Raw genomic sequence first — 27,309 nt, 5'->3', positions numbered from 1 at the left:
TTTAGTGCACGAATGTATCATGGAGGATACAGCACAGAGGAAAGGTGAGCTTGCTTCTTGCTTTGTGGACCGGGACCTGAAGGTCTTGGTAGATTAGGGGGTGAAGGTGGCAATCATGGAGTCATACAGCACAGAAACAGACCCTTCGGTCCAAACAATCCATGCTGAACGTAATCCCAAACATAAACTAGTCCCATCTGCCTGATCCTGGCCCATATCCCTGCAAACACATTTCTATTCATGCACTTATCCAAATATCTTTCAAATGATGCAATTGTACCCACATCCACCACTTCCTCAGGAAGTTCATTCCACATGTGATACCCCATCCATATAAAACATTTGCCCTTTTTTTTTAAATCTTACTCTTCTCAGCTTAAATATGTGCCCCCTAGTCACATACTTGGGAAAAGACAACTAACATTAACTCTATCTATAACACTCATGATTTTATAAAAACCTGCGAGGCCCTTCTTCTGTCACACTACTACAGCAAGTCAAGCTGGCACAATGCTGTCTCCCAGGAGAAACTGGAGGACCAACAGCGCAGGAAGGAAGTGAATCACTGTCTGTTCTCCCAAAGGCTAGGTGCCACCATTTTCTCTCTGCTTTCTCACACACGTCAAGCCACCAATTGACTCCACTAGATACACCTCTCACCGAGGCTCATGGAGCATAACTCTGACTATTGCATGCAAGTCCATTCAACAGCTGACCCACCTCAACCTTCCAAACTACTAACCCTTTCTGCTCTCTTTACTTGCTACCTCTCATTCTCACTTCACCAGGTCCTCAACCAACATCCATCACACTCAATTCCTCTCTTTGCCTCATAGCAGGAAACACTGGTGCAATCCCTGGACTTTTGTCTTTCAGCATCCTGAATGATCTACCTCTAATTCTTGGATTGGTTGCACTGACCATGGCCAAATCCCTGGACGACAAGGACACAGATAGAATTAGAATTAGAATCCCTATAGTGTGGAAAGAGGCCATTCGGCCCTGCAAGTCCACACTCACTCTCCGAAGAGTAACCCATCAGATCCATTCCCCTATATTTATCTCTGACCAATGCACCTAACCTACACATCTCTGAACAATATGGGCAATTTAGCATGGCCAGTTCAGCTAACTTGCACATCTTTGGACTGTGAGAGGAAACCTGAGTACCTGGAGGAAACCCATGCAGACACAGGGAGAATACACAAACGCGAAACAGACAGTCACCCGAGGTTGGAATTGAATCCGAGGTCCTTGGCGCTGTGAGGTAACAGAGCTAACCACCGAGACACCATGCCACCGCAAAGGGTTGGACCAAGCCCCTTGACTAAATGGGGCATCACTACCTAACTGTCCATAATTCCCCACCAACCAATTAAGGACTGCTCCCCTTTGACTTTTGCACAAGGCCATTTGAATGCAGCACATACAACGTGTTTGCCATATATATTGCTGGGGGCAAGCTGCAAGTGTGAGGCTGCCATAGCATTGTGCTACACATGCTCACTCTTGATTTTTTCACTAAGACAAGCTGCATGACTTTCCCTCGGCACTAAAACGAAATATGAGCCAGAGGCAGACAGTCTGTTACTGAGACTGAAGATCGTGTATGTTATGAAAGTAAACTGAAAGTCATGAATTGTATCTTTTGCAGATGCATGAGATACATGTGTGTTCCTGCACAAGGCAACCTGACAGCAGTATGTAAGTCATAGATATCCCTGAGTTTCAAATAAAACATTAAAAAGTTAAGTGGTACATGAGCTGAGGGCACGTTGTTTTAAATATGCAGTTTGATGACAGCTGAGACAAGTATTCGGCAGATTCGCACACTGAATTGCATTTGGTAATTTGTACAGTGTGGGAAGGAGAGGAGAAGTAAAAGGGACCTATAAAGAGGAGCAATTGGGACTTGAATGAGATGCAAGTGCCCAGAAATATGGTAGTTGCTGCTCAATGCTGAGATTCTGACCTTGCCATTTAAGGCTGAGGACGATCACAAAAAGCTTTTCTTGACATCAAGATTCTGAATTTTCCTTTCACTCCATATTTTCCTGCTCAACATAGGAGCTGCCCAGGGGTGTGTACTCAGCCCCCTACTGTACTCACTGTTTACCCATGAATGCATTGCCAAGTACCAGACTAATGCTATTTCCAATTTTGCTGATGACACCAACATAGTCAGTCAAATCTCAGATGGTGACGAAACAGATTACAGACGGGAGGTGGCAGACCTGGAAAAATGGTGCACTGAGAACAACCTAGTTTTCAATGCCGACAAAACCAAGGAACTCATGACTGACTTTCGGTGGGATGCTATTCATGACCTCCTTCACATTAACAGCACGGAGGTGGAACAAGTGGAGAGTGTCAAGCTCCTGGGGGGGGGGGGGGGCGGGGGTCATCCACAACAAGCTTTCTTGGACTCTTCATGTGGATGCACTGGTTACAAAGGCACAGCAACGTTTCATTCCTCAGGCAGCTGAGAAAAATTGACATGGTGGTGAAAACCCTTGCCAACCTTTATAGGTGCATTGTCTGGATAGATCACTACCTGGTATGGCAACTGTACTATTCAAGATCGGAGATGGTTACAGAGGCCGATCACAAAGACCAACGTCCCATCTATTGAATCCATCTACCAGTTCCGTTGTCAAGGAAAGGCCGTCAGCATTCTCAAAGATCCATCCCACCCTGGCAATGTTTTTCTACAACCTCTAACATCAGGGAGAAAGTACAAAAGCCTGAACATGCACCAGCCAGTTTCAAAACAGTTTCTACCCAACTGTTGTTAGAATACTGAATGGACTCACAAACTCTGAGCATTTGCCTGTATCTGTGTTTTGTTTTTTGCCACTGTTTACCTATTATTTAATTAGCTATGCTACTTAACTCTGAGCTGCCTGTATTGCTCACAAGACAAAGCTTTTCACTGGGCCTCGGTACACGCTACTGCAAGTTCAATTCAATTTAATTCAATTTTCTCATCCCACCAGGTCTGGAAAATTGCACCCACATAATTTTAAGTCAAGGATTCCAGTTAATGTCCATTGCCTACAAACAATTAAACATAGCTAATATGTGACATGCAAGCGTATTTTATGCAGCTCAGTATGCAGGTTCTCGTATGGTTCTACATACTTCCTGCAAACATTTATAATGACTTTAAAATGAAAGATAAATTTTCAAACTTCACCAGGAAAGGACCACATAGAAAGAATTCGGTTGAAAGCTGGGGTTTTCTTGGCACTTGGGTATCACAGTTATCCTTAAGTCGTCAAAGATAATTAAGAAAATTTCAACCAGCTCCTACCCTTTGACTTCCAGGTGTTTCTGTCCCTTGTGGTCGTCTTTGCTTCTGCTCCTGACTGACTATTTCTTTCAAATGTTCATTTACCTGAATCAATTACAAAACAAAGATTTCAGATTGTTACTAAATGCAAGTATCATTTGCTCTGCTTATTTTAAAACTCAGACCAATTACATTATTGATCAATGGTTTAATAGCTACTTAAAATATCACAGCTGGAAATGAAAAGTTTTGTGAAAGTTTCAACATATACAGGGAAATGGTACTAATAATTCTTATTGCATTTTATACATTACATAATCTGGCTGACAGAGATTTATACCATTAATTCATCAACATTTCTGGGCAAATAACAAAAGTAATATTTCAGTAAGGAGAGATGGTGAGACAGAGAGATGGATGGAGAGGACAACCATTAATTTCCATACATTTTCAAAATAGTTGTAGTTATTCAAATACAGAATATCCTTTTGTTTTTGGAATGGTTTGAGTGGACAACACAAAGGTTTAAGTAGCCTTCTTAAAATGGCTGTGTTACTGCAGAAACACTTCAAAGCAAATGTTCCCGGAAATACACTGAATACCACATTTCTATCTGAATTCTAGTTTCAATTACAGACATGGTGTTCCAAGGTTTCTTTTGGCCTGGAGTCAAATATACCCAAAGTGAAACAACACTGCCATCCTTTCGCTGCAATCTCTTCAGTTGGTGAAAAGGGGATAGCTGTGAGCTGGTCAAATTATTGATGGTACATCATAATCGAATGAGCTCTGGTATCAGCGGATAAACAGCAATGCTGGAGCTACCCCCCTCTTTATAGAAAGAAATAACGTGGCATTGAAGAGAGACAGTGACATGTTAAGAATCTTTTGGGCATTTATGAAATGATGTGGCTATTGCATAACAGCACAATTCACATCATAATAGGGCTGCATCAGAGAACTGATTAAAATACAAGTTAAAATCTCAAACAATTGGTACATTTTCTAAGAATGATCAAATGTCATTACAGGGCATGTCAACAACAAATCATTCTGCAATGTTTCTCAGGATATTTGACTGCAAGGAGTTGGTATGCTGAATGCATCATTACAGACATATTTAAATATTGTATTCTTTTGGACATGGAGCCCTGTTGGAAGCAGCCTGGAAAAGTTAAAAAAAATGCTTTTCTCTAATCTTGCCCACAAAATAATAAACTGCCATTTGGAAGTTAAAAAAAAGTGTAATATTTCAGAAAAAGGACTTTCTTTGCCAAAGCCATCCACCTTCAATGCTTTGGGAAAATTCACAAGAATATCACTGTAATGCGAACAACATTTTGTAATATTTTATGCATGAGAAGAAAATGCTGATTGATTGCCAAGTGGAATCTAATTAGAATAAACGTTTCCATGGAGACCGCTTTGTTTAAATTTAAAACTGACAGGATGAGTCTGCTTCGTCAAGACATTGCCCTGAGGAATGAACCAGTGATTAGTTGCTGCCCATTTTGTTCAGTTGAAACAGGTGCATGTTCTATAAAGAACTAGATGATGTGTATTTACATGTTCAGCACTCCATACACACAAAGGAGCCATGCTCAACTGACAAGGGTAAATTAGTTGTCAGCATAATTCTTAGCACACTCAGGATTACTTAGGGAATGTTCCACAAGAGAACAACATCAGAATGTTGTTTCCCTTTACATGGGCATTTTTGCGAATTATTTTAATCTGTTAAAGACTAAAAGCTTTGACCAAATGTAGTTATTTCCAGCAATATGTCAATAGTAAATATTGAAAACTGCACAAGTTGCTCAAGGTTGTGATGTCCTTTCAATGAGCTTGTTAGCTTTAACACAGCACTGGAACATGCAAAGTTCACATGTTGCTCGACATTCATTTGTACAGTGTATTTAACAAACTTTTCACTTTCGTGTTCAAGTTATTTACATCTCAGTAACAAGTGGAACATACTAAAGGGTTGGAGTGAGCAGAAAGCATTCAGCTGGAGGGAAAGGGAAAGGATAGATGACAAAAGAAGAGAGTTGGGAGAAGAGCGTGGAAATGTGATGAGGGTGTGTGCATGAGTTGAGAGTCAGAGCTGGTCTCATGTTGGAAGGTCCTATTGCTGAAACGATTGAATGTATATCTCCAGATTTACACATGAAAAACTGTCACTTGTCTGAATTACACTGCAAATGCACCTGAACTGTACGTCAGCATTATTTCTTCACTGTTGAAGGAATGGTGGATGGGAGAAAAAGTTGAATGACAAAATTGGAGAAAGAAATGCCAAGTGGTGCTGATTAGCTCAGTTGGCTGGATAGCTGGTTTGTGATGCAGAGTGACACTAACAGGGTGGATTCAATTCCCACAATGACTGAGGTTACCATGAAGAACTCCCCTGCTCAACCTCTGCCCTTACCACAAGTCACTGAGCTCTAATGATCTGGTAAGACTCTGGCAACTTTACCGTTAGATTATCACAGACTCCCCTCAAACCACACTTGTTTCAGTCCACTGAATTGGAGATACTCTACCTTATTTATCCAGCAGACAATGGCATCTTCAATGTCATATGGTAGCTCTGTGGCTGGGAAGAAGTTTGTGAACTGCTGGACACATGAGACCACTTTCCCGATACTGATCATTTCCACAGTGTAGGCCATCATCAGGGTGTCAATCATAGCCAGGTGGGCAGACTGCAAACAAAAAAGATTTAGAGTATTCTTCAGTCAATGTCACAGCTCAATGGAAGGCTTAGACTTAGAAATTTTGGCATGTCAATTTTTGAGGACCTTACTGTTACAATAGTAACAGCCCACATTTCAAATGGACAGTCTGAGAACCCACAGCGTTTGGGCCTCAGACATCACTGCACTAGACATAGAACATGTTAGGCCCCAATTTGCATACACGTTATTAGGATGAATCATAAGAGACTTGAGAAGGAACAGATGAGTCTCAGATTCCAAGATCAGGATTTACTGGGGATCAGGTGGAAAGATCACAGACATTGGAACTAATGTTTATGGCTCTGGAATGTTGTCAGAGATATCAGGACCAGGAAGGAGGAGATTACAATAAGTACTTATTTGCTTTTACACAGTAACTAGCAATGGCTGCCTCAAGAGGAAGCAACATTGCTGTCAAAATCTGAAATTGATAGGATGCTGCTTTTTGTATTTGCAAATGCTCTAATACCCAATAAAGATTTAGATTGAGGGTACCTCTTCCTTGCCCTTCACCAAAATGTGGTAGAACTGTGTGCATGCACATCAGATACCATTTTGGTCTTCAAACTGCAGCTTTAGTGTCACATCCAGGGAGTGTATGAAAGCTGAAACATCAGAAGGCTAACCATTTCTCCACAGTCATATTTTAAAGTTGCTGGTGCAAAACTTGGCCTAATTTTAGGAAGTAATATGGATGCCTTTACAAATTTTTCTAAGATTATAACTTATGACATCTCAAATTCTAAATGTCATATAGACTTAAAATTTATTTACTGCTGGTTTTAATACTGACAGATTGCGAGCAATGTATTTGAGCAACTTGCTTTCCAATCATGCCAAATAAAATTTAATCAAAAACTCGAATGTTCCAGTCTCCGCGGATACCAAATCTCTCTTAAAGAGAGATGAATTTCACAAACAGCTAATGGAAATAAACTGAAAGACAAGTATCCACTTTTCAAGACTTGTAACAAATAAACCACAATCAATATATTTTTATTAATAGGCAACTAGTAGATCAAACCAAAAAAAAAGATGCAATGGCAACGCAACCAAAATTTTTTCTTGCAAAACACTAACTTTATACCATGATCCAATAAGTATTAACATAAGGATCAATCACGAAGTCATTCTCAGGTCAAAACCTGCACAGATCTTTGACGATCTTTCCAATCTACCCAAGATTTTGGATCTGATTATCACCAGAAAAACCATATTTCAGCAACTCTTATTCCTTCCTTCTTTTGAACAGAAAATGAAACCTTAAAAGCAACCTGCTCGTTCTTTAAAAAACCAGTTTTCCCTGCTTGATGGCAGGGATCATTCCCCTGACAATTAGCAGCATCCTTTCCTGTCTGTGAAATACTCAATGGCATTAAACAAGTGCTCAACTGATATATCAATTGCTTCCATTGGAGTATCTCACCAATCCCCATGGCAATCCCCAGAAGTACATGGGTACTTCTGATTTCCAGTGATTATAATTATACATTTCATTTCAGAAATCATTGTAATACTTTTGTTATATGTACATGTAAGTAGCCCTGTTGAGCAGTTTCACCAGCTTGACATCTCACATTTCAGAATGCCTGGTGCTTCTGCTGACACACCCCCTTAAACTCTTTACTGAGCCAATGTTGATCACTGGTTTGATCGTAATGGTACAGTGAGGGATATGATGGGACATTAAGTTGCAGATTATGATTGGGTCTAATTCTGATGGCCTATGTTTCCTTCACTGAATGGCCCCCAAGGTCCACTTGCAGCTGTTACTTCCACACTCCAGCACATTGATCAAGATCTCCAAGAGATGCATGGCTGCGGGAACTTTATTGATGGCCCACAATGACTCATGGATATCCAGTCTCAAATTGTACCAAATTGGTCCAGTCTAGCATGATGGACATACTGCACCACACAATGGAGGGTATCTTTAATGTAAACTTGGGATTTGGTCTCCAGATGGACTGTGTGGTGGTCATTCCCACCAACACTCACCAATGGAGAGGTGCACCGGCATCAGATTAGTGAGGATGAGGCAAAGTATGTTTTCCCTATTGTTGGTTTCTTCACACCTGCTGCAGACCCAGTCTAGCAGCCATGTCCTTTAAAAACCTGCCAGCTTGGTAGATAGTGCTGCCACTACACCACTCCTGGCAGTGGACATTGAAATCCACCACTTAAGAGTCCATTCTGCATCTTCACTACCTTCAGTGCTTCTTCCAAGTGATGTTCGACATAGAAAAGAACTGGTTCAGAATTGGGAAGGGGGATTGTAAATGGAAATCAGCCTGTTGTTCTCTTGCCCAAGTTTGACTTGAGACCACAAGACTTCATGGGGGTCCAGAGTCAACATTAAGGTCTCCCAAGGTAACTCTCTGCAGACTATATCCTACTGTGCCTCCAGCTCTACTGAGTTCTTCCAGTGGGACAGGGATGGTGTTATCTTGGATATTGTGTATCAGACATGTTTCCATGAGTGTGACTATGCCAATTGACACGTCTGTCTGACACCTCTACTAATTTCCACACTTACAGAAGCTTCCATATTTTACTAAGAAGGACTCTGCAGGGTTGACAGGGCTGAGTTTGTCATTGTTATTTCCAGTGCTTAGGTTGACACCAGGTGGTCCATCGGATTTCATTTCATTTTGAGACTGAGTGCTTTGATACAGATGAATGACTTACTGGCCTTTTCAGGGGACAGTTAAGTGTCAACACACATCATCGCTACGTATAACAACCAATCTTTACTTAAAGGACAACAGTGGACCAATTGGAATTTAATGACAATCAATGATAATTTTATGGACGTCATTAGACTTTCTGTCATGTCCCCAAAGCATTACCTAGGTGTCAATATCACTAGATCTTTGTTTTCCCCATTGGAACAAATATAGTCAGTGGGCTCTGTCTGATCAGATTAGAGATTTGAAAAGGAGCATACAAGTTTTCTTGGTGTTCTGGTTGACTTTCACAACTCAAACTATACCTCCAAAAACAGATGTGCCTGGAATTTCCCGGAAATTTGACATAACCACAGACTGAGAACAAGTTTTGGGAATATTTTGTTCCCTGAAAATTTGTGTGTTACTGGTTATTGTTTGATCATTTGTGCCCCTTCTGAGACTTATTGACCGAAACTGTCAAGCACTCATTCATGTGTATTACCTCCACACAAAGACCAGTTTGTGGGACCTTTGTGCAATTACTCCGTGCAGTAATGTGCTGCTTTAGATTTGGGGCTAAAGCCTTAGGTGGAGCGACGCCTGGAGTTACTGATTTGCTGTTACTGACATTTGGTCGGTACATCCTCCAAACTGGTCTGACCACCAATAGACAAAGAGAGTGATGTTTATAAAACTTGTTTTTATTGAGCCCTGCATAATCCTTAACTTTAGACCTATCAAACTTTGGATCTTCGCTTTCTCACATGCTCAGAAATATACAACCCGCTTGGCATTCCCAGTGAGCATATCTCTGTCACACACAATAACAAGACAGAGAATTGTACAGTAGAAACAGGAGGTTTTGAGATTGAAGAGTCACAACAAAGACAGCAGCCAATTAAACATACACTTAAAGGTGGCACTGTTTTTACATGTGCTTTGCATAAGTTTGTTTTAAAAATCCTGACATAGATCGAGGATCCACATGAAATTTTAATATTTATACATGCAAGATGGGTATCAAGTAAAACAGAAATTTCACCATTTCCAAGTTGGATTGAGATTGTACTCTGGCTGGGTTTATTCCTCTCAGAGTTTTATACAAAGACTGAGGTAATATATTTCTTCCCAACGTCACCATCCCACACCACACTCCCCAGTTACACATACCTCCTCAATTTATTCTTAATAAAAAATAAAGAACTTCTGACTGTGTAGGAGTTTTGGTCATGGTCACAAGGCAAACCAGAAATACTATAGGATAATGTATTGTAGTATGCATTTTCTACCACTAGAGGGTTAACACTTATATATACTGTCTCAAGTTTAAAATCACACAACACCAGGTTATAGTCCAACAGGTTTAATTGGAAGCAGAAGAGGTTTCGGATCATCGCTCCTTCATTAGGTGGTAGTGGAGGGCTCAATCCTTACACACGGAATTTATAGCAAAAATTTAGTGTGATGTAACTGAAATTATATATTGAAAAACTGATTGTCTGTTAAGCCTTTCATCTGTTAGAATACAGTGATAGTTTCACATCTTTCATGTGTCAATCACAAAACCTTTTTTTTAAAAAGTTGCATTCTCGGGTTAGTTGTTAACAATGGTGGTAGCTAGACAATATGTTGAAGATGTTGGCCCCCTGTGTTCTCTGTCTACGCCATGATGCTTAGATTGATTCTAATTTATAAAGTGAGATAACGGAGTTCTACATGAATTCATGCAGTTTTTAAGCAAAGTACAATGTAACCCTGCAAGTACAAATTCACCCCACAAAATGTGTGCGTGTATGTGGATCTTTGTCCGTGTGTGTGCATGTGTGTGTGTGTCTGTCTGGGTTGGGGGTTGTGAGTGTGAGAGTGCGTGCACACACACACACACCCCCACACCCCTATCGTGTGATGGTCGTCACCTGTAATGTGACACCAACCCAAGGTCTCGGTTGAGGCCCTCCCTATGGGTACCAAACTTAGATATCAGCTTCTGCTCGGCCACTTTTCTCTGCTTTCTGTGCTGAAGTCCACCTTGGAGGATGGTCACACGAAGATCCTTGGCTGAATGTCCTGGACCACTGAAGTGTTCCCCAACTGGGAGGGAACACTCCTGTCTGTTGATTGTTGTGCGGTGCCCATTCATCCGTTGTCGTAGCCTTTGCTCAGTTTCCCCATTGTACTATGCCTCTGGGCATCCTTGCCTGCAACATCACACTGTAAATGTTTGCTATAAATTCTGTGTGTTAGGAGTGAGCCCTCCACTACTACCTGATGAAGGAGCGACACTCCAAAAGCTAGTGTGCTTCCAATTAAACCTGTTGGACTATAACCTGGTGTTGTGTGATTTTTTTTAAACTTTGTACACCCCAGTCCAACACCGGCATCTCCAAATCATATACTGTCTCAAACACACTGAAGTGCAGAGATCAGCTTTACATCCACAATTGTTCACATGTTACAATGTGATTCTGGGCTGAGTAACTGCACCATCCATCACTTTTAATTTAAACAATAGAATACTGCTAATAATGTTGATAATTTCCTGAAAGAAATACCTAAACATTCTGTAACAGACTCACCGGCTGGTATTATAATTCTGGCAGATGTCAACTATTGTGTATTTTAAGTGTACAATCCTGCCATATATGGGTTTTTAAACAGGCAAATGCTTAAAGACTTAACAGACTATACAATTCTTGCACTATCTGCCTGCTTAGTACAATTCTCACAGCAGGCACTCTGTATTGCTAGGTTAGTGCTGATTGTGCATTTCAGTAAAAACTTTACACATAACATAATTTTTGGTAACTGTTTTCTCCTCCATCCTTTGAGCTACCAAAACAATCTCTTTCAATGTAAAGCCACGGATGACTGCTGCTACAATTTTCTTCCCCTGTAAACAATGATTAAGAAGTACAACTCAGCAGGTATGGGTTTGAGATTGAGCTATCCCCACCCTTACTGCTCTGATACATAACACTGGTATTCCAATACTTTGTGCTGACTGCACCAAACAATCTTAAGCAGAGACTGGTGAACACATCCATTAAAAAATCAGTGCACAGTTCATCTAGTTCTGAACACTCTCAAAATCCAGGGAATGATATCAGGAAACGTGTCTTCATACAGCGTTTACAGGAAAGCTGGAACTTACTCCAAAATTCTGCTGAAGTCAGCTGAAAATTTCAAAACTGAAATTGATAGAATTTTGCTGGCATGGTATTATGGGTTATGGAACAGAGGCAAGTACTTGGAGTTAAAATATAGACCAACAATGATCTAACTGATTGTCGGAAGAGGCTTGAGGCACCAAGCTGCCTTCTCCTGCAAAATTGCAAAGTAATTTCTGCAGTTATTTAAGGAAAGATGAGTTACGAATATTCAAGGATAAACACAAATCATAGAACTCATTTCAGAATATAACGATTTATTTACAGGTCAATGGACAAGTCATTTGTGATATGATAGACATGGATACTGTATAAAACGCCACTAACACCCCACAGTATTAACATCAGAATGAAATCGTAGAGTTTTATGATGTAGCATGTTTACCTGCGCATGCCTCAAATAACCTAGAATAACGTACTTCTGGTAAAATTGGACATGAACTGTACATTTCCTGTAATCACACTACACATATCAAATACGAGTGAAGTGTGCACTATACATTGTTAAACTGAATCAGTCCACTTTTATGAAATGTCAATGGAATTACTTCTGAAACTGTAAATACTGATCCCAAGTCAGATGAAGCAATTTAAACTACATTTGACCGCTTGAGAATTTACTGTAGCATTGCCAGTGATGTTGAGGAATGACCACAGGAGAGGAGCAACAGAACATTCTGGAATGCTGTGAATGAGTTGTCGGGGGAGGAAAAGCTGAATATCAGGGAATTACAGTACAAGGGGGGAAAAAATACAAGCTCTTCAGGGAATGGGAATTTCAGAATAATTCAGCACAGAAAGAGGCCGATCGGTTTTGTGCCAGAAATTATGTTGACAAAGGAAAGAATGATACTGAAGAGTGGGGTTTTACGTAGCACAAGCAATGAGCAGAAAAGATACTGAGGGGAAGGTAGGACAGAATTTGTAGAGGATGAAAGGATTATATTAGCTAACTTTCATTTGAATACTAACATTATGGAAAGGGTGATCATTTAACAAATTTAAATAAATGAGTGATGGATTGCAATGCAAACATAGTAATTTTTTTTAATGACACAGGAAAACAAAAAGGCAAATGGTCCTTAAAGTAGTCCTGGAAACTTATACAAGGTGATAGAAAGAGAGGGAGAGAAGCTGTGAAGACTTGTGGATGAAGGATGGCATAGACAGGGAGGGGCTAGTCTTTCCGACATAAAGGAAAAGAAAGTAATGAGATGTCTAGACAGACCATTCATCAGCAATTTTATTTCAACTTTTTAATATTCTTAATTGAGTTAGCAAAATTACAGGTTAGCTATACATTATAAACTGTTTCAAAATCAACCAAGAAAATAATTACTAGCAAGTCTGGCTCAGTATTATTTTTCAAGTACAGTAAATTGTTTTATGTGCACCAGCAGATGAATTACAGAAAAGCAAATTAACTCTCACCTGGAGGCATTTTCTAAAATGTCTATGGAGTAATTACTCACGCTAAAGTGAATGTTTTGGAATAGGAGTCATTTTCCCAGTCTACACAGGAAAACTTCATTACTGGAATTGTTGGGCTTCTGAAAGTAACATTAGTAAAGACCTGGTGACAAGAGATAGGATCCTATGGGCTGGGAGGATAGACTTAGAATCCTTAAAGTTCACTCTTTCTTTGAAAGTGCCTTTATTCTAAACTGTTCATTTCTGTGCATCACATGATTGGAAAAATATATTAACCACTGGTTGCACGGCAGCACTGATTTAAGATCACAAAAAGACCATAAGATATAGAAGCAGATTTATGCCATATGGCCCAAAGCATGTGCTCCACCATTCAATCACGGCTGATATGTTTTTTAATCCCATTCTCCCGGCTTCTTCCTGTGATTTTGATCCGCCATCATTGTATAAACTTCAGAACTTTAATACAGGAATGAAATTAGGGTCTGGGATTTAAATAAGAAAGAAAGGACTCATAAGCAAGGGATGTATTTCCTCGACATAACAGGCTAAGGGGTGACTTAATCAAAGGTTTGCAGAATATTAAGCAAATAGATAAGTCAGAAAGAGAAAAGTATTTTTCAGGACTCAGATACAGAGCCTAGAAATTACAGTAAAACCTTTCTGGAATGCAGTTAGGAAAACACTTCTCCAAGAGAGTGGTAGATATTTGCAACACTCTTCCAGAAATGGCAATTATATTCAGTTAATTGTCATTTTTAAATTTTAGGTTTATAACTTGTGTAACTAAAAGCACTGGGGCAAAGGCAGCTAAATGGAACTGGTTCACATGTCAATCATGATCACAATAAATGGTTGAATAGAATCAAGGGGCTAATTCGGAACACAAGAACTCAGAATTTTAGGATTATGAAGACCTCAAGCCTGCTCTGGCATTCTATTCAATCACAGCTGATCTAATTGTGGCCCAAAATCAATTTTCCTGCCTGCTCCCATAACCCTCATTAATCCACAGTCTGTCTAACTCAGTCTTGAATATATTCAATGGCTCAGCCTCGACTGCTCATTAAGAGAGAGTTTCAAACACAAGTGATCTCAGATGAAATTTTTATTCACCTCAGTCTCAAATTACACTCTATTTTTAAACAGCAACTTCTGTTTCTAGATTCCCAAATAGTTTTTCAGCATCTTCAGAAAGACATCACCCAGCTGTAGAGTGCTTTTACATTCTCTAAGTGAAATAGATGATTAACTTAAACTGTACTGTTGTAGAAACCCTTAATTAGCATAGACCCAACTCTATTACAAATAGCTCAATATCAGTTACACACAACTTAAGGGGTGTATTTATTGCCAATACCATCAATAGTATTTTCAAACCACCCAGTGCAAGCTCTGCAGTGGTCAGCAGGTCATCCATGGGTAGGGAAAGGGTGGTGAAAAGGCTTTGTTAGGGTGCAGCCATTGACATCATTGTAGCCCATCTGCACAGGCAGCTGGTGGCCACCTTGGTGTTGGCAATACACACTCCGCTAAACAAATGCGGAGCCAGTCAACACCTAAAATGAACGAGCTTTGTAGCTTCAAAAAAAAAACAAATTTCACCACATGACATGCTAACGTATAATCTAAACCTCCCTTTCAGCTTAAAAAGGAGCACTGTGGAGAAAATATACAGAACACAATCAACTGAATGTGTATTGTGCCAACTAACTGGAAGGAATTTGATGTGTGCATTGCATCCAAATTGCACTGAGTTTATACATGTTCAGCCACAAATGAAAATCATCATTGCAGGTTCTTGTGTTGACTCACTGAGAGGAATGGAAAATCAAGAAAGTGGGTTGGTGATGTAACAAAAGCTCCAACCTAAAGTATGATTCAAAAATGGCAACTACTCACTGTTTCTGTCACGAAGACACTAGAAAACAGTTTGAACTCAGGCAGCCTGGACATGTTTTTAAAACAGCAAATCAAAAACATGTAGCAGCCACACCATACGCTACTCAAATTAAATATGGAACTGGGGTGTGAAAAGGAATGCAATTACTAAAATGAAAGTCTGTAAATACAAAACTAATGCAGCACAAAACAGAAAACCAGGCAGTGATTCACATTGGCCAATGATTTGCCATCAGAAGCAATGCAATGGTGCTCACCACTGAACTCAATAAAGCAGGCCACACAGATACAATAATCTCCATGGCATGTATTTCCCTTTTCCCAACAGCTGTTTAAATCTGGTCCCAACTCAAGGAGATCTTCAGATGTGCAGCAGCAGTGTTGTTGACGAGAGAATAAACAGCCAACTACATTGAAGCATTCTCTCAGACAGTAAATCAGATGAAAGTACTAACTTTTTATTCCCCCATCTGAATGTTCAAATTTAGAATTGTAATTGGGTTAGGATAAAATTTAAAATAAAATGAAACAAGCTTTACAAAATGTGAAAGTGGAGGAATTGGTCATTACACCAAAACAAACTTTCAGGGCATGTGATAATGTTTAGTAGTAATCAGGAGGATCGTACACTCATTCAACAGGATGCAACTATTTCAAGGGTTTTCACAGCAAGACTAATAGCCTAAGAGTAAAAGTTCTTGTCAACTAATCGATTTTACAAATATTGCCACCTGAATGAATTTCAACATTGCATCCTCCACAGAAATGTGGAATCAATTATAGCACTTTTCGATTTGCATGTTAATCTGTCCTTGTGGGAACTCTAAAGTCACTGTCAGTTTCAACTGAGTAATGATAGTGTCGCAATTTTACATCATTGCCATCAAAACAATGGCTAATATTCTCCAATGGTTCAAGCTTTTTCAAGAAGGAAAGGGTAAAAGTTGGATTAGGTAGACACAGGAACTTGTATCAACATACAGACATCTCTCATAACACTTAGACAACTGTCCCACGAAAAAAGTCCAATTAAAAAATGCAGCAATTTGGGGGAAAGACCAACAATGAAGACCTTAGACATATATGAATCTGATCTTCACAAGTCGGCCAAACTGAGGTGATTCTAATTGGTTGAAAATTCATTCTATTAATTGGTAGGTCAGCAGTGAGTGAGTATCTAGGTCAAGATGTTAATTCAGAATACAGTCATTAGGCTTCCTGCACACCAGTTTGCAGAGTTGTGAGGCACATAAAACAAATATCAGTGATTCATGAGCATCATTCTGTACTATGTTACAGTCCAATAGGTCCACGATGAAGTCACTTTCCTCTGATTATGACATGGCAGGGAAATGACTGTACAAGTGATGTTCCAGCACTAGCAGAGTTACAAGAGCACTGGACTTTAACTCTTTCAAAACAAAAATATCAGGAGGTCAATTCTATCTTTGAATAAGCTATTAAAATTCCTTCTTTTGATGATTAAAGAAAAGGCTTGCAAAAAAAGGGGACATGAGATAGCTTTGGCAAATAGAATTAAGGAGGGCTTTTACAAATACATTAAGGACAAAAGGGTAACTAGGGAGAGAATAGGGCCCCTCAAAAGTCAGCAAGGTGTCCTTTGTGTGGAGCCACAGGAAATGGGGGAGATACTAAATGAATATTTTGCATTAGTATTTACTGTGGAAAAGGATATGGAAGATACAGACGGTAGGGAAATAGATGGTGACATCTTGCAAAATTACCAGATTACAGAGGAGGAATGTCCTGAAACAGTTAAAAGTGGATAAATCCCCAGGACCTGATCAAGTGTACCCGAGAACTGTGGGAAGCTAGAGAAGTGATTGCTGGGTCTCTTGCTGAGATATTTGTATCATCAATAGTCACAGGTGAGGTGCCTGAAGTCTGGAGGTTGGCAAACGTGGTGCCACTGCTTAAAAAGGGCAGTAAAGAAAAGCCAGGGAACTACAGACTGGTGAGCCAGTGGTGGGAATCCTGAGGGACAGGATGTACATGTATTTGGAATGACAAGGACTGATTCGGGATAGTCAACATGGCTTTGTGCATGGGAAATCATGTCTCACAAACTTGATTGAGCTTTTTGAAGAAGTAACAAAGAAAATTGATGAAGGTAGAGCAGTAGATGTGATCTATATGGACTTCAGTAAGGTGTTCGACAAGGTTCCCCATAGGAGACTGATTAGCAAGGTTAGATCTCACAGAATACAGGGAGAACTAGCCATTTAGATACAGAACTGGCTCAAAGGTAGAAGATAGAGGGTAGTGGTGGAGGGTTGTTTTTCAGACTGGAGGCCTGTGACCAGTGGACTGCCACAAGGATTGCTGCTGGGTCCTCTACCTTTTATCATTTATGTAAATGATTTGGATGCAAGCATAAGAGGTACAGTTAGTAAGTTTGCAGATGACACCAACATTGGAGGTGTAGTGGACAGTGAAGAGGGTTACCTCAAATTACAACAGGATCTGGACCAGATGGACTGAGAAGTGGCAGATGGAGTTTAATACTGATAAATACGAGGTGCTGCATTTTGGGAAAGCAAATCTTAGCAGGACTTATACACTTAATGGTAAGGTCCTCCGGAGTGTTGCTGAACAAAGAGACCTTGGAGTGCAGGTTCATAGCTCCTTGAAAGTGGAGTCGCAGGTAGATAGGATAGTGAAGGCGGCGTTTGGTATGCTTTCCTTTATTGGTCAGACTACTGTGTACAGGAGTTGGGAGGTCATTTTGCGGCTGTACAGGACATTGGTTAGGCCACTGTTGGAATATTGTGTGCAATTCTGGTCTCCTTCCTATCAGAAAGGTATTATGAAATTTGAAAGGGTTCAGAAAAGATTTACAAGGATGTTGCCAGAGTTGGTGGATTTGAGCTATAGGGAGAGGTTGAACAGGCTGGGGCTGTTTTCCCTGGAGTGTCGGAGGTTGAGGGGTGACCTTATAGAGGTTTACAAAATTATGAGGGGCATGGATAGGATAAACTCGACAAAATCTTTTCCCTGGGACTGGGGAGTCCAGAACTAGAGGGCATAGGTTTAGGGTGAGAGGGGAAAGGTATAAAAGAGACCTAAGGGGCAACTTTTTCATGCAGAGGGTGGTACATGTATGGAATGAGCTGCCAAAGGATGTGGTGGAGGCTGGTACAATTGCAACACTTAAGAGGCATTTTGATGGGTATATGAATAGGAAGGGTTTGGAGGGATATGGGCCGGGTGCTGGCAGATGGTACTAGATTGGTTTGAGATGGACAGGTTGGACCGAAGGGTCTGTTTCCATGTTGTACATCTCTATGACTCTCTGACTCTAAATAAACCAGGCATCTTTAGTCAGTGGGTTAGCAGGTTTAACTCATAGGTCACTGCTGATGGAAAAGCAGACCACTTTCCCGAATAGCTAACAAACTGCACTACCAGCAACTGGGAACTCCCAAAAATGTTCACAATGATATGGCTAACATTTTATTGGGTTGCTCTGTCTGCCAAAATATGTTGAGATGGGGCAAGTGGGAGTGACTGTACGATGAGCATGGACACAAACAGAAATTAGAAACAGGCCATTCAGCCAAACTAAGCTGTATATTCTGATTAGTTTTGACAACAAGCTTTCTGGAACAGAGTGATTGTAAAACAAAGCATCACATTAGCTCGAACACTGCAACCTCCAATTTCCCCAATCAAACATTAGAAGTTTTATCTGGATTGTTTTAATGACAGCTCTACAACTAAATGGCTGGCTCTTTGTTCACTAACATCAAGCTTTAGGAACAATTCGATGGTCAGAGAACAAATCTGATAGATCAGATCTGATAATTTTGTTGTGTTGACTCCACCAAAAATAAAACTTGAGTTTTAAGGCACCACCTTGAATCACTAAACATTACTAAACAGAAGACGACCATTCAGCCCATTAAGTCTGTACTGCTATCAAAGAGTCATCTATTTAAGCCCTCATGTTACTCTTTCTTCATAACGCAGCAATGTATTCCCCTTCAACTATTAATCAATTTGAGGCACAAAGAGACAATCACAAATCATCTCAAATTTATACATACTACATACAGCAAAACTAGTTAAAAGTAAACTTCTTTAAATTTCAATTTTGACACTGAACAAAACGTTTGTTCACAAGATTATTATTTGTAAATATGCAAAAACAGAGACAATTATCAAAGCAAATATTATAACATTCAAAAAATTTGCAACATTACCATATCAGAAAGCAGAACACTTCTACTTACGCAAGTCATACACATTGAATTCATGAGCAAAGCATGTTGTGAATAGTACTATGAATTGGTAATAACCCATTGCAATTTTTTTTCTCCCTTTCAAAACAGCTAGATATGAGTGCTAAACTGGTACCTACTGTATAACCGAAGAGGTGAACCAAATTGTAAACTTGAGCTCTAAGAGTGAAACACGAAACAGAAAATGTTCCTGTCTGCTTGCCTTAAACAGAAAATAGACATCAACTATGCACATCTACGAAACAGGAGGAGAAAGAAGGAAGACAGACCTTATCTCATATGCACTGCTTACAAACTAACGGTAAATAGAACATCACAGTGCAGTACAGGCCCTTTGGCCCTCGATATTGCGCTGACCAGTCATACCAATCTGAAGCTCATCTAACCTACACTATTCCATGTACGTCCATATGCTCGTCCAATGATGACTTATATGTAGTTAAAGTTGGCGAATGTACTACTGTTGCAGGCAAAGCTTTCCATACCCTTAAAGAAACTACCTCTGACATCTGTCCTATATCTATCACCCGTCAATTTAAAGCTATGCTCCCCTCGTGCTCGCCATCACCATACTTGGAAAAAGGCTCCCCCTGTCCACCCTATCTAACTTGCTGATTATCTTATATGTCTCTGTTAAGGCACCTCTCAACCTTCTTCTAATGAAAACAGCCTGAAGTCCCTCAGCCTTACCTCATAAGACCTTCCCTCCATACCAGGCAAGATCCGAGTTAATCTCTTCTGTACCCTTTCCAAAGCTTCCACATCCTTCTTATAATGCGGTGACCAGAACTGTACACAATACTCCAAGTGCAGCTGCACCAGAGTTTTGTACAGCTGTAGCATAACCTCATGGTTCTGGAACGTGATCCCTCTATTAATAAAAACTAAAACACTATATGCCTTCTTAACAACCCTGTCAACCTGGGTGACAACTTTCAAGGATCTATGTACCTGGACACAGAGATCTCTTTGCTCATCTACACTACCAAGAATCTTACCATTAGCCCAGTACTTTGCATTCCGGTTACTCCGACCAAAGTGAATCACCTCACACTTGTCACATTTGCTACCTCTCAGCCCAGCTCTGCAGCTTATTTATTTCTCTCTGTAACCTACAACAGCTTTCATCACTATCCACAACTCCACCGACCTTTGTGTCATCTGCAAATTTACTAACCCACCCTTCTACGCCCTCATCCAGTTCATTTATAAAAATGACGAACAGCAGCGGGCCCAACACCGACCCTTGCGGTACACCACTGGTAACTGGACTCCAGGATGGACATTTTCCATCAACCACCACCCTTTGTCTTCTTTCATCAAGCCAATTACTGATCCAAACTGCTATATCTCCCACAATCCCATTCCTCTGCATTGTGTACAATAACCTACTGTAGGGAACCTTATCGAACACCTTGCTGAAATGGTATCATAGTCTTATTCAGTGCTTCATCATTGTTATGCTACTTTTCAATAGAAATTTAAATATTCACTGAAGTGAACTGATTAATCTCCAGTTTCCAATGCTATACTGTCACAAGACTGTATCTAATCCCAATACCAAATGCAGGCTACATATGTGGAAAGCTGCAGTTCTCAAAAGGGGATAAATAATATTCCAAAAAAGATGACACCGGCTTGTCTATTCTCTCAGCTACAAGTTCAATCAGCTCCACTTCAATGTTAGTGACCATAGTATAAACCACTCATACACACCTATTATTCCCAACACTCTGGAATCTTAGAATAACCTTTCCAAATGAACCTCATCAATTTCATAAACCCAACAAAATCCCAAGAGAGTATCTGACAAGAAAAAATGGTGAAAAGGGTTCTGGATGGTTGAGTTTTAACTTAGAAAACTGACAAGATCATCAATTACTGAATTTTGAAAAGGTTTGTAGCTCAGGTTGAGGTTCTGGATGTAAGTTTGTTTGCTGAGTTGAAAGGTTCGTTTTCATATGTTTCGTCACCATACTAGGTAACATCATCAGTGAGCCTCTGGTGAAACTTCCCCGGAGGCTCACTGATGGTGTGACCTCATATGGTGATGAAACATCGGAAAATGAACCTTCTAGCTCAGCAAACAAACTTGCATCCAAGCTCATCAGTATATAGCTTTGCCATAAAATGAACTATTTCTTTTAAAAACCTTGACTTAGTGTGGCAAAAGTGACACCTTGGGGAATATTTGCATTTTCATATACATTTTACAAAAATCATTGTTGATTATGGCTAAAAATATATTTCCAGAAGCACTCAGAACTTTAGGACCATTACAACATGCATGAAAATGGGAATGCATTACATATCTCTCCCAAAATGAATTTCATGCTCCAGCAAGAACTGGAGTTAGTGTTACTAATCAATGGCTCATCAGAAATGAAGCATACTTCTGGTGTATAAACCAATGATATACACAATAAGTTAGAAGGAGAAAGAATTTGCATTGGCACAGACTAGTGCCTTTCATAGTCTCAGGTTATTCTGAGGTACTTCATACTTAACAAGGCAATTTTGAAGAGAAATCAGTTGCATTATAATTAAAGATAGTAGCCCATTTACACACAGCAAAGCCCCACAAATATCTGACCAATTAAAGACTTTTAGGAAGATAACTTTCAACTAATATTGAAGACAAACGTAGTGCTGTAAAAGCACAGCATGTCAGGCAGTATCTAAGGAGTAGGAGAGTCAATGTTTTGGGCACAAGCCATTAAATGTTACATCACTTGAAGGTTGGGTCATTTTTAAAGCTTGTTTCTTTGAGTTAAAGTGCAATTTCTGATTTTATACAGTACTTTGTGCAGCATTGGATCATATGTTGTTTTGGAAATTGTGTCTTTAGTTTCCTATACCAAATAACCTCTGACCTCTTTAAAACAAGTTACCTTCACAGTACTTGAACACATACTCCTTGCTTTTGAAACTGTAAACTCCCAAACAACATACACCTTTAATCATGCTATCTTTAATGCTGCTTGAAGATAATAAGAACATTCTTTTGTTTTTCCTCAAATAATACATAGACTTTTCTCACGTCCATATGAGAAAATATTACAGGGTCTCAGTACGATTCTTATCCAGAAGATTGCACATCAGAGAATGGAGCATTTCTATTGTACTGGACTAAATGGACATGCAGTTTGTGCATTCAAGTCTCTGGAGTGAAGTTTGACTCAAATATGAACACTCAACCTCTGCACACTGAAACTCAATATGTATAAAACAAGTGTTATAAATAGTTTGCTGGATTGTTTATTTATTTCATTGTTATTTGCAGGATCTTACTAACATATCCTTTGAGCATTGTCAGAATTTATTGCCCATCCACACTTGTTCTTGAGAATGTGGTTGCATGCAACTTCTTGAACAAATGCAGTCTGATGTAGGGACACGCATACTGCTATTAGGAAGGGTGTTTACAAATTTTGATTCTCCAGCAGTGAAAGGATGGTGCAGAGTGGTGTCCAGTTTGGAGAACTGTTAGTATTCCTCTGCACATGTTACCCATGTCCTTTTGGCTGATGAAAGGCACAGATTAGGAAAGCACAGCTAAAGGTGGTGTGATGACTGACTGTAATGAGTTTCCATATAGTACCCACAGCAACCACCAGTCAGTGGAGGGACTGAATGTATAAGATGGAGAATGGAGTTAAGAGTGAGTTATTCAACACAGAATTGCTAACCTCTGGGGATGGTAGCTAATGATAATGCCAATGGACTAACAATCCAGACCCTTTGGCTGAAGCTCTTTGGACATAGCAGCTGGTGAAATTCACCATTCAATTAATTAATAAACCTGGAATGAAAGCCGGTCTAAGTAAAGGGGACCATGAAACTACTTGATTAAAACATCTGGTCCACAAGTTTCTTCCAGGAAGGAAATTACCTGTCCTTACCTGGTCTGGCTTCATGTAACTCCAGATTTTACCACAGTCGACAAACAAACTTCTCAATTGTAACAAACTGCAATATTTTGTGGTGCTGGGAAACATGCCAAGATGATGCAAGCAGCAAAATAAATGTTTTTGGTGTTTGAGGGACAAGTATTGATCTGAAAATTAGGAGGAATTTCTATTGTCTTTTGACAAAAGAAACAATGAAATTCATCTTACTGGACTGATTGTGTGGACAATGGATCTGTTTAAGACTTCACTGTGAGGTTAGCACCTTTGGTAGTACTACTGCTCTGAACAGTCAGTTTAGATCATGCATTCAAGTCTTTGGAGTCACTCTTGAAGCCACAAACTCCCCACTCAGAAGCAGCAGTATCATCACGGAGCCAAATCAAACACCTGAAGAATGAAGAGGATTTGACTGCACTTGACAGTTAAGTAGAACCTTCAGATCATATATGCTCATAACAGATGCGTTATCTTCTTAAATCTTCATTGGATTTCTTACATGGAGATTTGTTGGAATAACTGAGATTGCGTCCAATAATTTTAAACTGAAATATAAAATTAGATTGAATTGTTCACGTCATGTGAATGGGGTGAGCTGAACAGACCTGTGCTTCTTATTAATTTAAAATTAACATATAGGTAAAGTATCGTGGAACAGCGCAACACCTTGCAAAACACTGACTGGTATCTTTAATTCATGTCCCTCTTGCTCTCTCTGTCTATTCAAGAGGAATCAGCAAAGTGTTGTGAAAAGCTTATAATAATTAGTTAAAAATCACAACATCAAGTTATAGTCCAACAGGTTTAACTGGAAGCACACGAGCTTTCGGAGCGCTGCTCCTTTATCAGATGAAGGAGCAGGGCTTCGAAAGCTAATGTGCTTCCAATTAAACCTGTTGGACTATAACCTGGTGTTGTGAGATTTTTAACTTTGTACACCCCAGTCCAACACTGGCATCTCCAAATCATTATAATAGTGTCATTAAGCACTCAGATTCTTTGGTTCAACCAGTCCATGCCTATCATGTTCCCAAACTAAAATCAGTCCACTCTGCCTCCATTTGGCCCATATCTCTCCCAAACGTTCCTAATCTTGCACTTGTCCAAAAGTCTTTTAAACATTATAACTGTACCTGCATCTCTCTCTCTTCCTCTGGCAGTTCTTTCCAAAACTAACTGCTCTCTGCTTGAAAACGTTGCCCCTCAGGTCCTTTTTAAATCATTTCTCTCTCACCTTAAACCTGTGCCCTCCAGTTTTGGACTCCACTACCTTGGCTACTCGTCCCATCTGTGACCCCTCATGGTTTTATAAAGCTCCATAAGGTCACCTCTCAGCCTCTGATGTTCCAGGGAAAAAAAGTGCCAACCTATTCACCCTTTAGCTGAAAACCTCCAATCCTGGCAAGATCCTTGTAAATCCTTCCTGCACCCTTTCAAGTTTAACAACATCTTCCCTATAGCACGGAAACCAGAGTTGAATGCAGTATTCTAAAACTGGCCTCACCAATATCCTGTACAGCTGCGACATGACATCCCAACTCCTATACTCAATGCATTGACCAAAAATGGCAAGTATGCCAAACACCTTCACTACCTTATCTACCTGTGACTCCACTTTCAAGGAACAATGCACCTGCCCCCCTAGTTCTCTTTGTTTGGCAACACTCCCCAGGGCCATATCATTAACCTCATATGTCCTGCTCTGGTTTGCCTTACCAAAATGCAGCACCTCACATTTGTCCAAATTAAACTCCATCTGCAACTCATCTTCATCAAGATGCACAAATCCCACTGTCTAATCAGCTGGACTTTCTGCGGTCCAACTTTGCAACTCAAACCAGACTCTATCCACCCAATGTCCCGTCCCTCGGTGACCCACCTGCTGCCTGCTTTGACCCGAGCTTGTTACCCTTTTCATTCCCACCCTTGCCCCTGACACAGCTGCTGTGTAACCAACTCTAGATCATTGCCTCCATCTTGTTTGCTTGCTTCTGGCTTTCTGTTTCTGGAATTGGAATTGGGATGGAATCCATACTGCACACAGGTGAATTGTAATGAAAACTTAAAAAGTATTTTAAAAATTAGACAATTAGAAAATCGACATTTTCTCAATTACTCAAAGTCTCAGAACAATGTAGTACAGAAAAGGACCACTTGATGCAATGAGTCGGTTCTGGCTCTCTGAAGCAGCTATCCAATTAGTCTGGTCCCCCTACTCTTGATAGTCCTCCATGAATTCCTATTTCCCAAATATTTATTCAATTTTATTTAATGTTACTATTGAATCTATGTTAAGTACTTTTCAGATAGTTGATGCTGGTTATGTCAATTCACTGCATAAAACCCCATTTTAATTTCCCTCTGTTGTTTTGTCAATTAACTTTAAACTGTCTCTCTTAATAACTGCGTTCCTTGCCAAGGGAGCAGTTTTTATCAAGGCATCTCTATCGAATCTCACAAACTTCTCTGCTCTAACAACAACTTGGATTTACCTCGAATCTTTAGAGTCTGGAACTGCAATTCAGCTTAAGGAGATTTTGGTTCATTCAAGTACTGGCATGAGAGAGGCAATTTAAGAATGTGGCAATTATGGATGAGGTGGCAATTATGGATGAGGTACCAAGATATAGCTAAATGCTGTCAGCATATATGTGGAGGCAGATTCCATACCTGAAATAATCTTCGCAACAGGTGGCATGCTTATTGTGAAGCAGAGGACTTGTAGAATTGGTCATGCTAACGAAAGAGGAGAAGCCATTGGCAACAGTGCAATACCTGCCTTGAGTTAGTTAACTGCAAGAGCATAATACCGGGGAAAGACACCAAAAAGATGTTGCAGTCAATTATAATTAAAGGCAGATAAGGAGATCTGAAGGAGTACAAAATATTGGGAAGCAGAGGTCACAGTTATAAAATATCATTCGTGGTGTATAAGAATTTAACTTGGTTCATGGCATTTGTCTATGAATTAGTATCTGGTGGAATAGATAAAAGCAACCTTTAAAATTATTACCGTTTTGATAACTATTAAGGGAGACTAAATATATTAACAGGTTTTACGGAGGGGTAAAAATAAGTGCTCAAATTCCTGATAATTTCAATTCACATTTTATGATGATTTTCTGAGTCCCAGTGATAACAGTTGTGACATGGAATGTTATTTTTAACTCCAGTTTGTAAAATTAATAGAGGGTCAGTTAGTATTAGCTTTGTCTTGGTCTTTTTGTTTTAAACTTTGATGAGCCATTCTACCCTCAAATGTTTGTGTACTATTCATAATACTGAATAGCATGGTTCAAATGAAACTTTATGTACAGAATGTATATGATTGGACAATAATACAGATAAATAGAAATCGAAATTAATTCTCATGTTTTGTATCACGCATCATTGGGATAGCATACTGGAAATTGAACTTTGCTATTTACAGAGCAGTCACAAAATTAATGACTTTATCAAAATGCAGAAAAATCCCCATTTCACCTGTCCAGTGGCCCAGGTCAACAGTAAACGTACCAGGATCCTGTACTTAACTGCATGTGTATATATACATACATATATACATACATACATACATATATACATATATATACACACATACACACACACACACACACGGAAAGATATGGAGAGAAAAATTGGGAAAGCAATTCAATGGCCCCAGTCCATAGGGTTTGCTTAGTTGATCTGCTTGCTAGGGCTTATTATTCTTCATTCACTTTCCCCAGGTTCTCTCTCATTTCTTTGCAGAGGCACAAGCAAAATCATTTAGCAACTGGGTAAAAGCCACAGTTTACAATAGTTGAAAGAAAATAAATTGACTTTTTTTTCCAAGACTTCAGATATATTGTACTGGAAAGAAGGACACACCATCTCCTGATCTAGAAGTCTGAAGGTTTCTGTCAGTATTATTTACACTCACATGAGCTAATCAATTGAT

The 27,309-nt window shown here is 39.7% G+C and overlaps 1 protein-coding gene across 1 annotated transcript in view; it reads right to left on the bottom strand.

Annotated features, from left to right (window-relative positions):
* camsap2a (calmodulin regulated spectrin-associated protein family, member 2a) overlaps positions 1-27,309 on the bottom strand; it is a 166,807-nt gene that overhangs the window by 51,812 nt on the left and 87,686 nt on the right. The window contains exons 3-4 of the mRNA XM_060830206.1: positions 5,836-5,997; positions 3,314-3,397 (exon numbers count right to left, since the gene is read on the bottom strand). Coding sequence (XP_060686189.1) covers positions 3,314-3,397; positions 5,836-5,997 — 246 coding nt within the window. The remainder of the gene's footprint in view (positions 1-3,313; positions 3,398-5,835; positions 5,998-27,309) is intronic.

Source organism: Hemiscyllium ocellatum, chromosome 9 (genome assembly GCF_020745735.1).
Source record: "Hemiscyllium ocellatum isolate sHemOce1 chromosome 9, sHemOce1.pat.X.cur, whole genome shotgun sequence".
Taxonomy (NCBI): domain Eukaryota; kingdom Metazoa; phylum Chordata; class Chondrichthyes; order Orectolobiformes; family Hemiscylliidae; genus Hemiscyllium; species Hemiscyllium ocellatum.
Note: the sequence above shows the minus strand (reverse complement) of the source record. Positions and strands in the feature narration are given on the sequence as shown.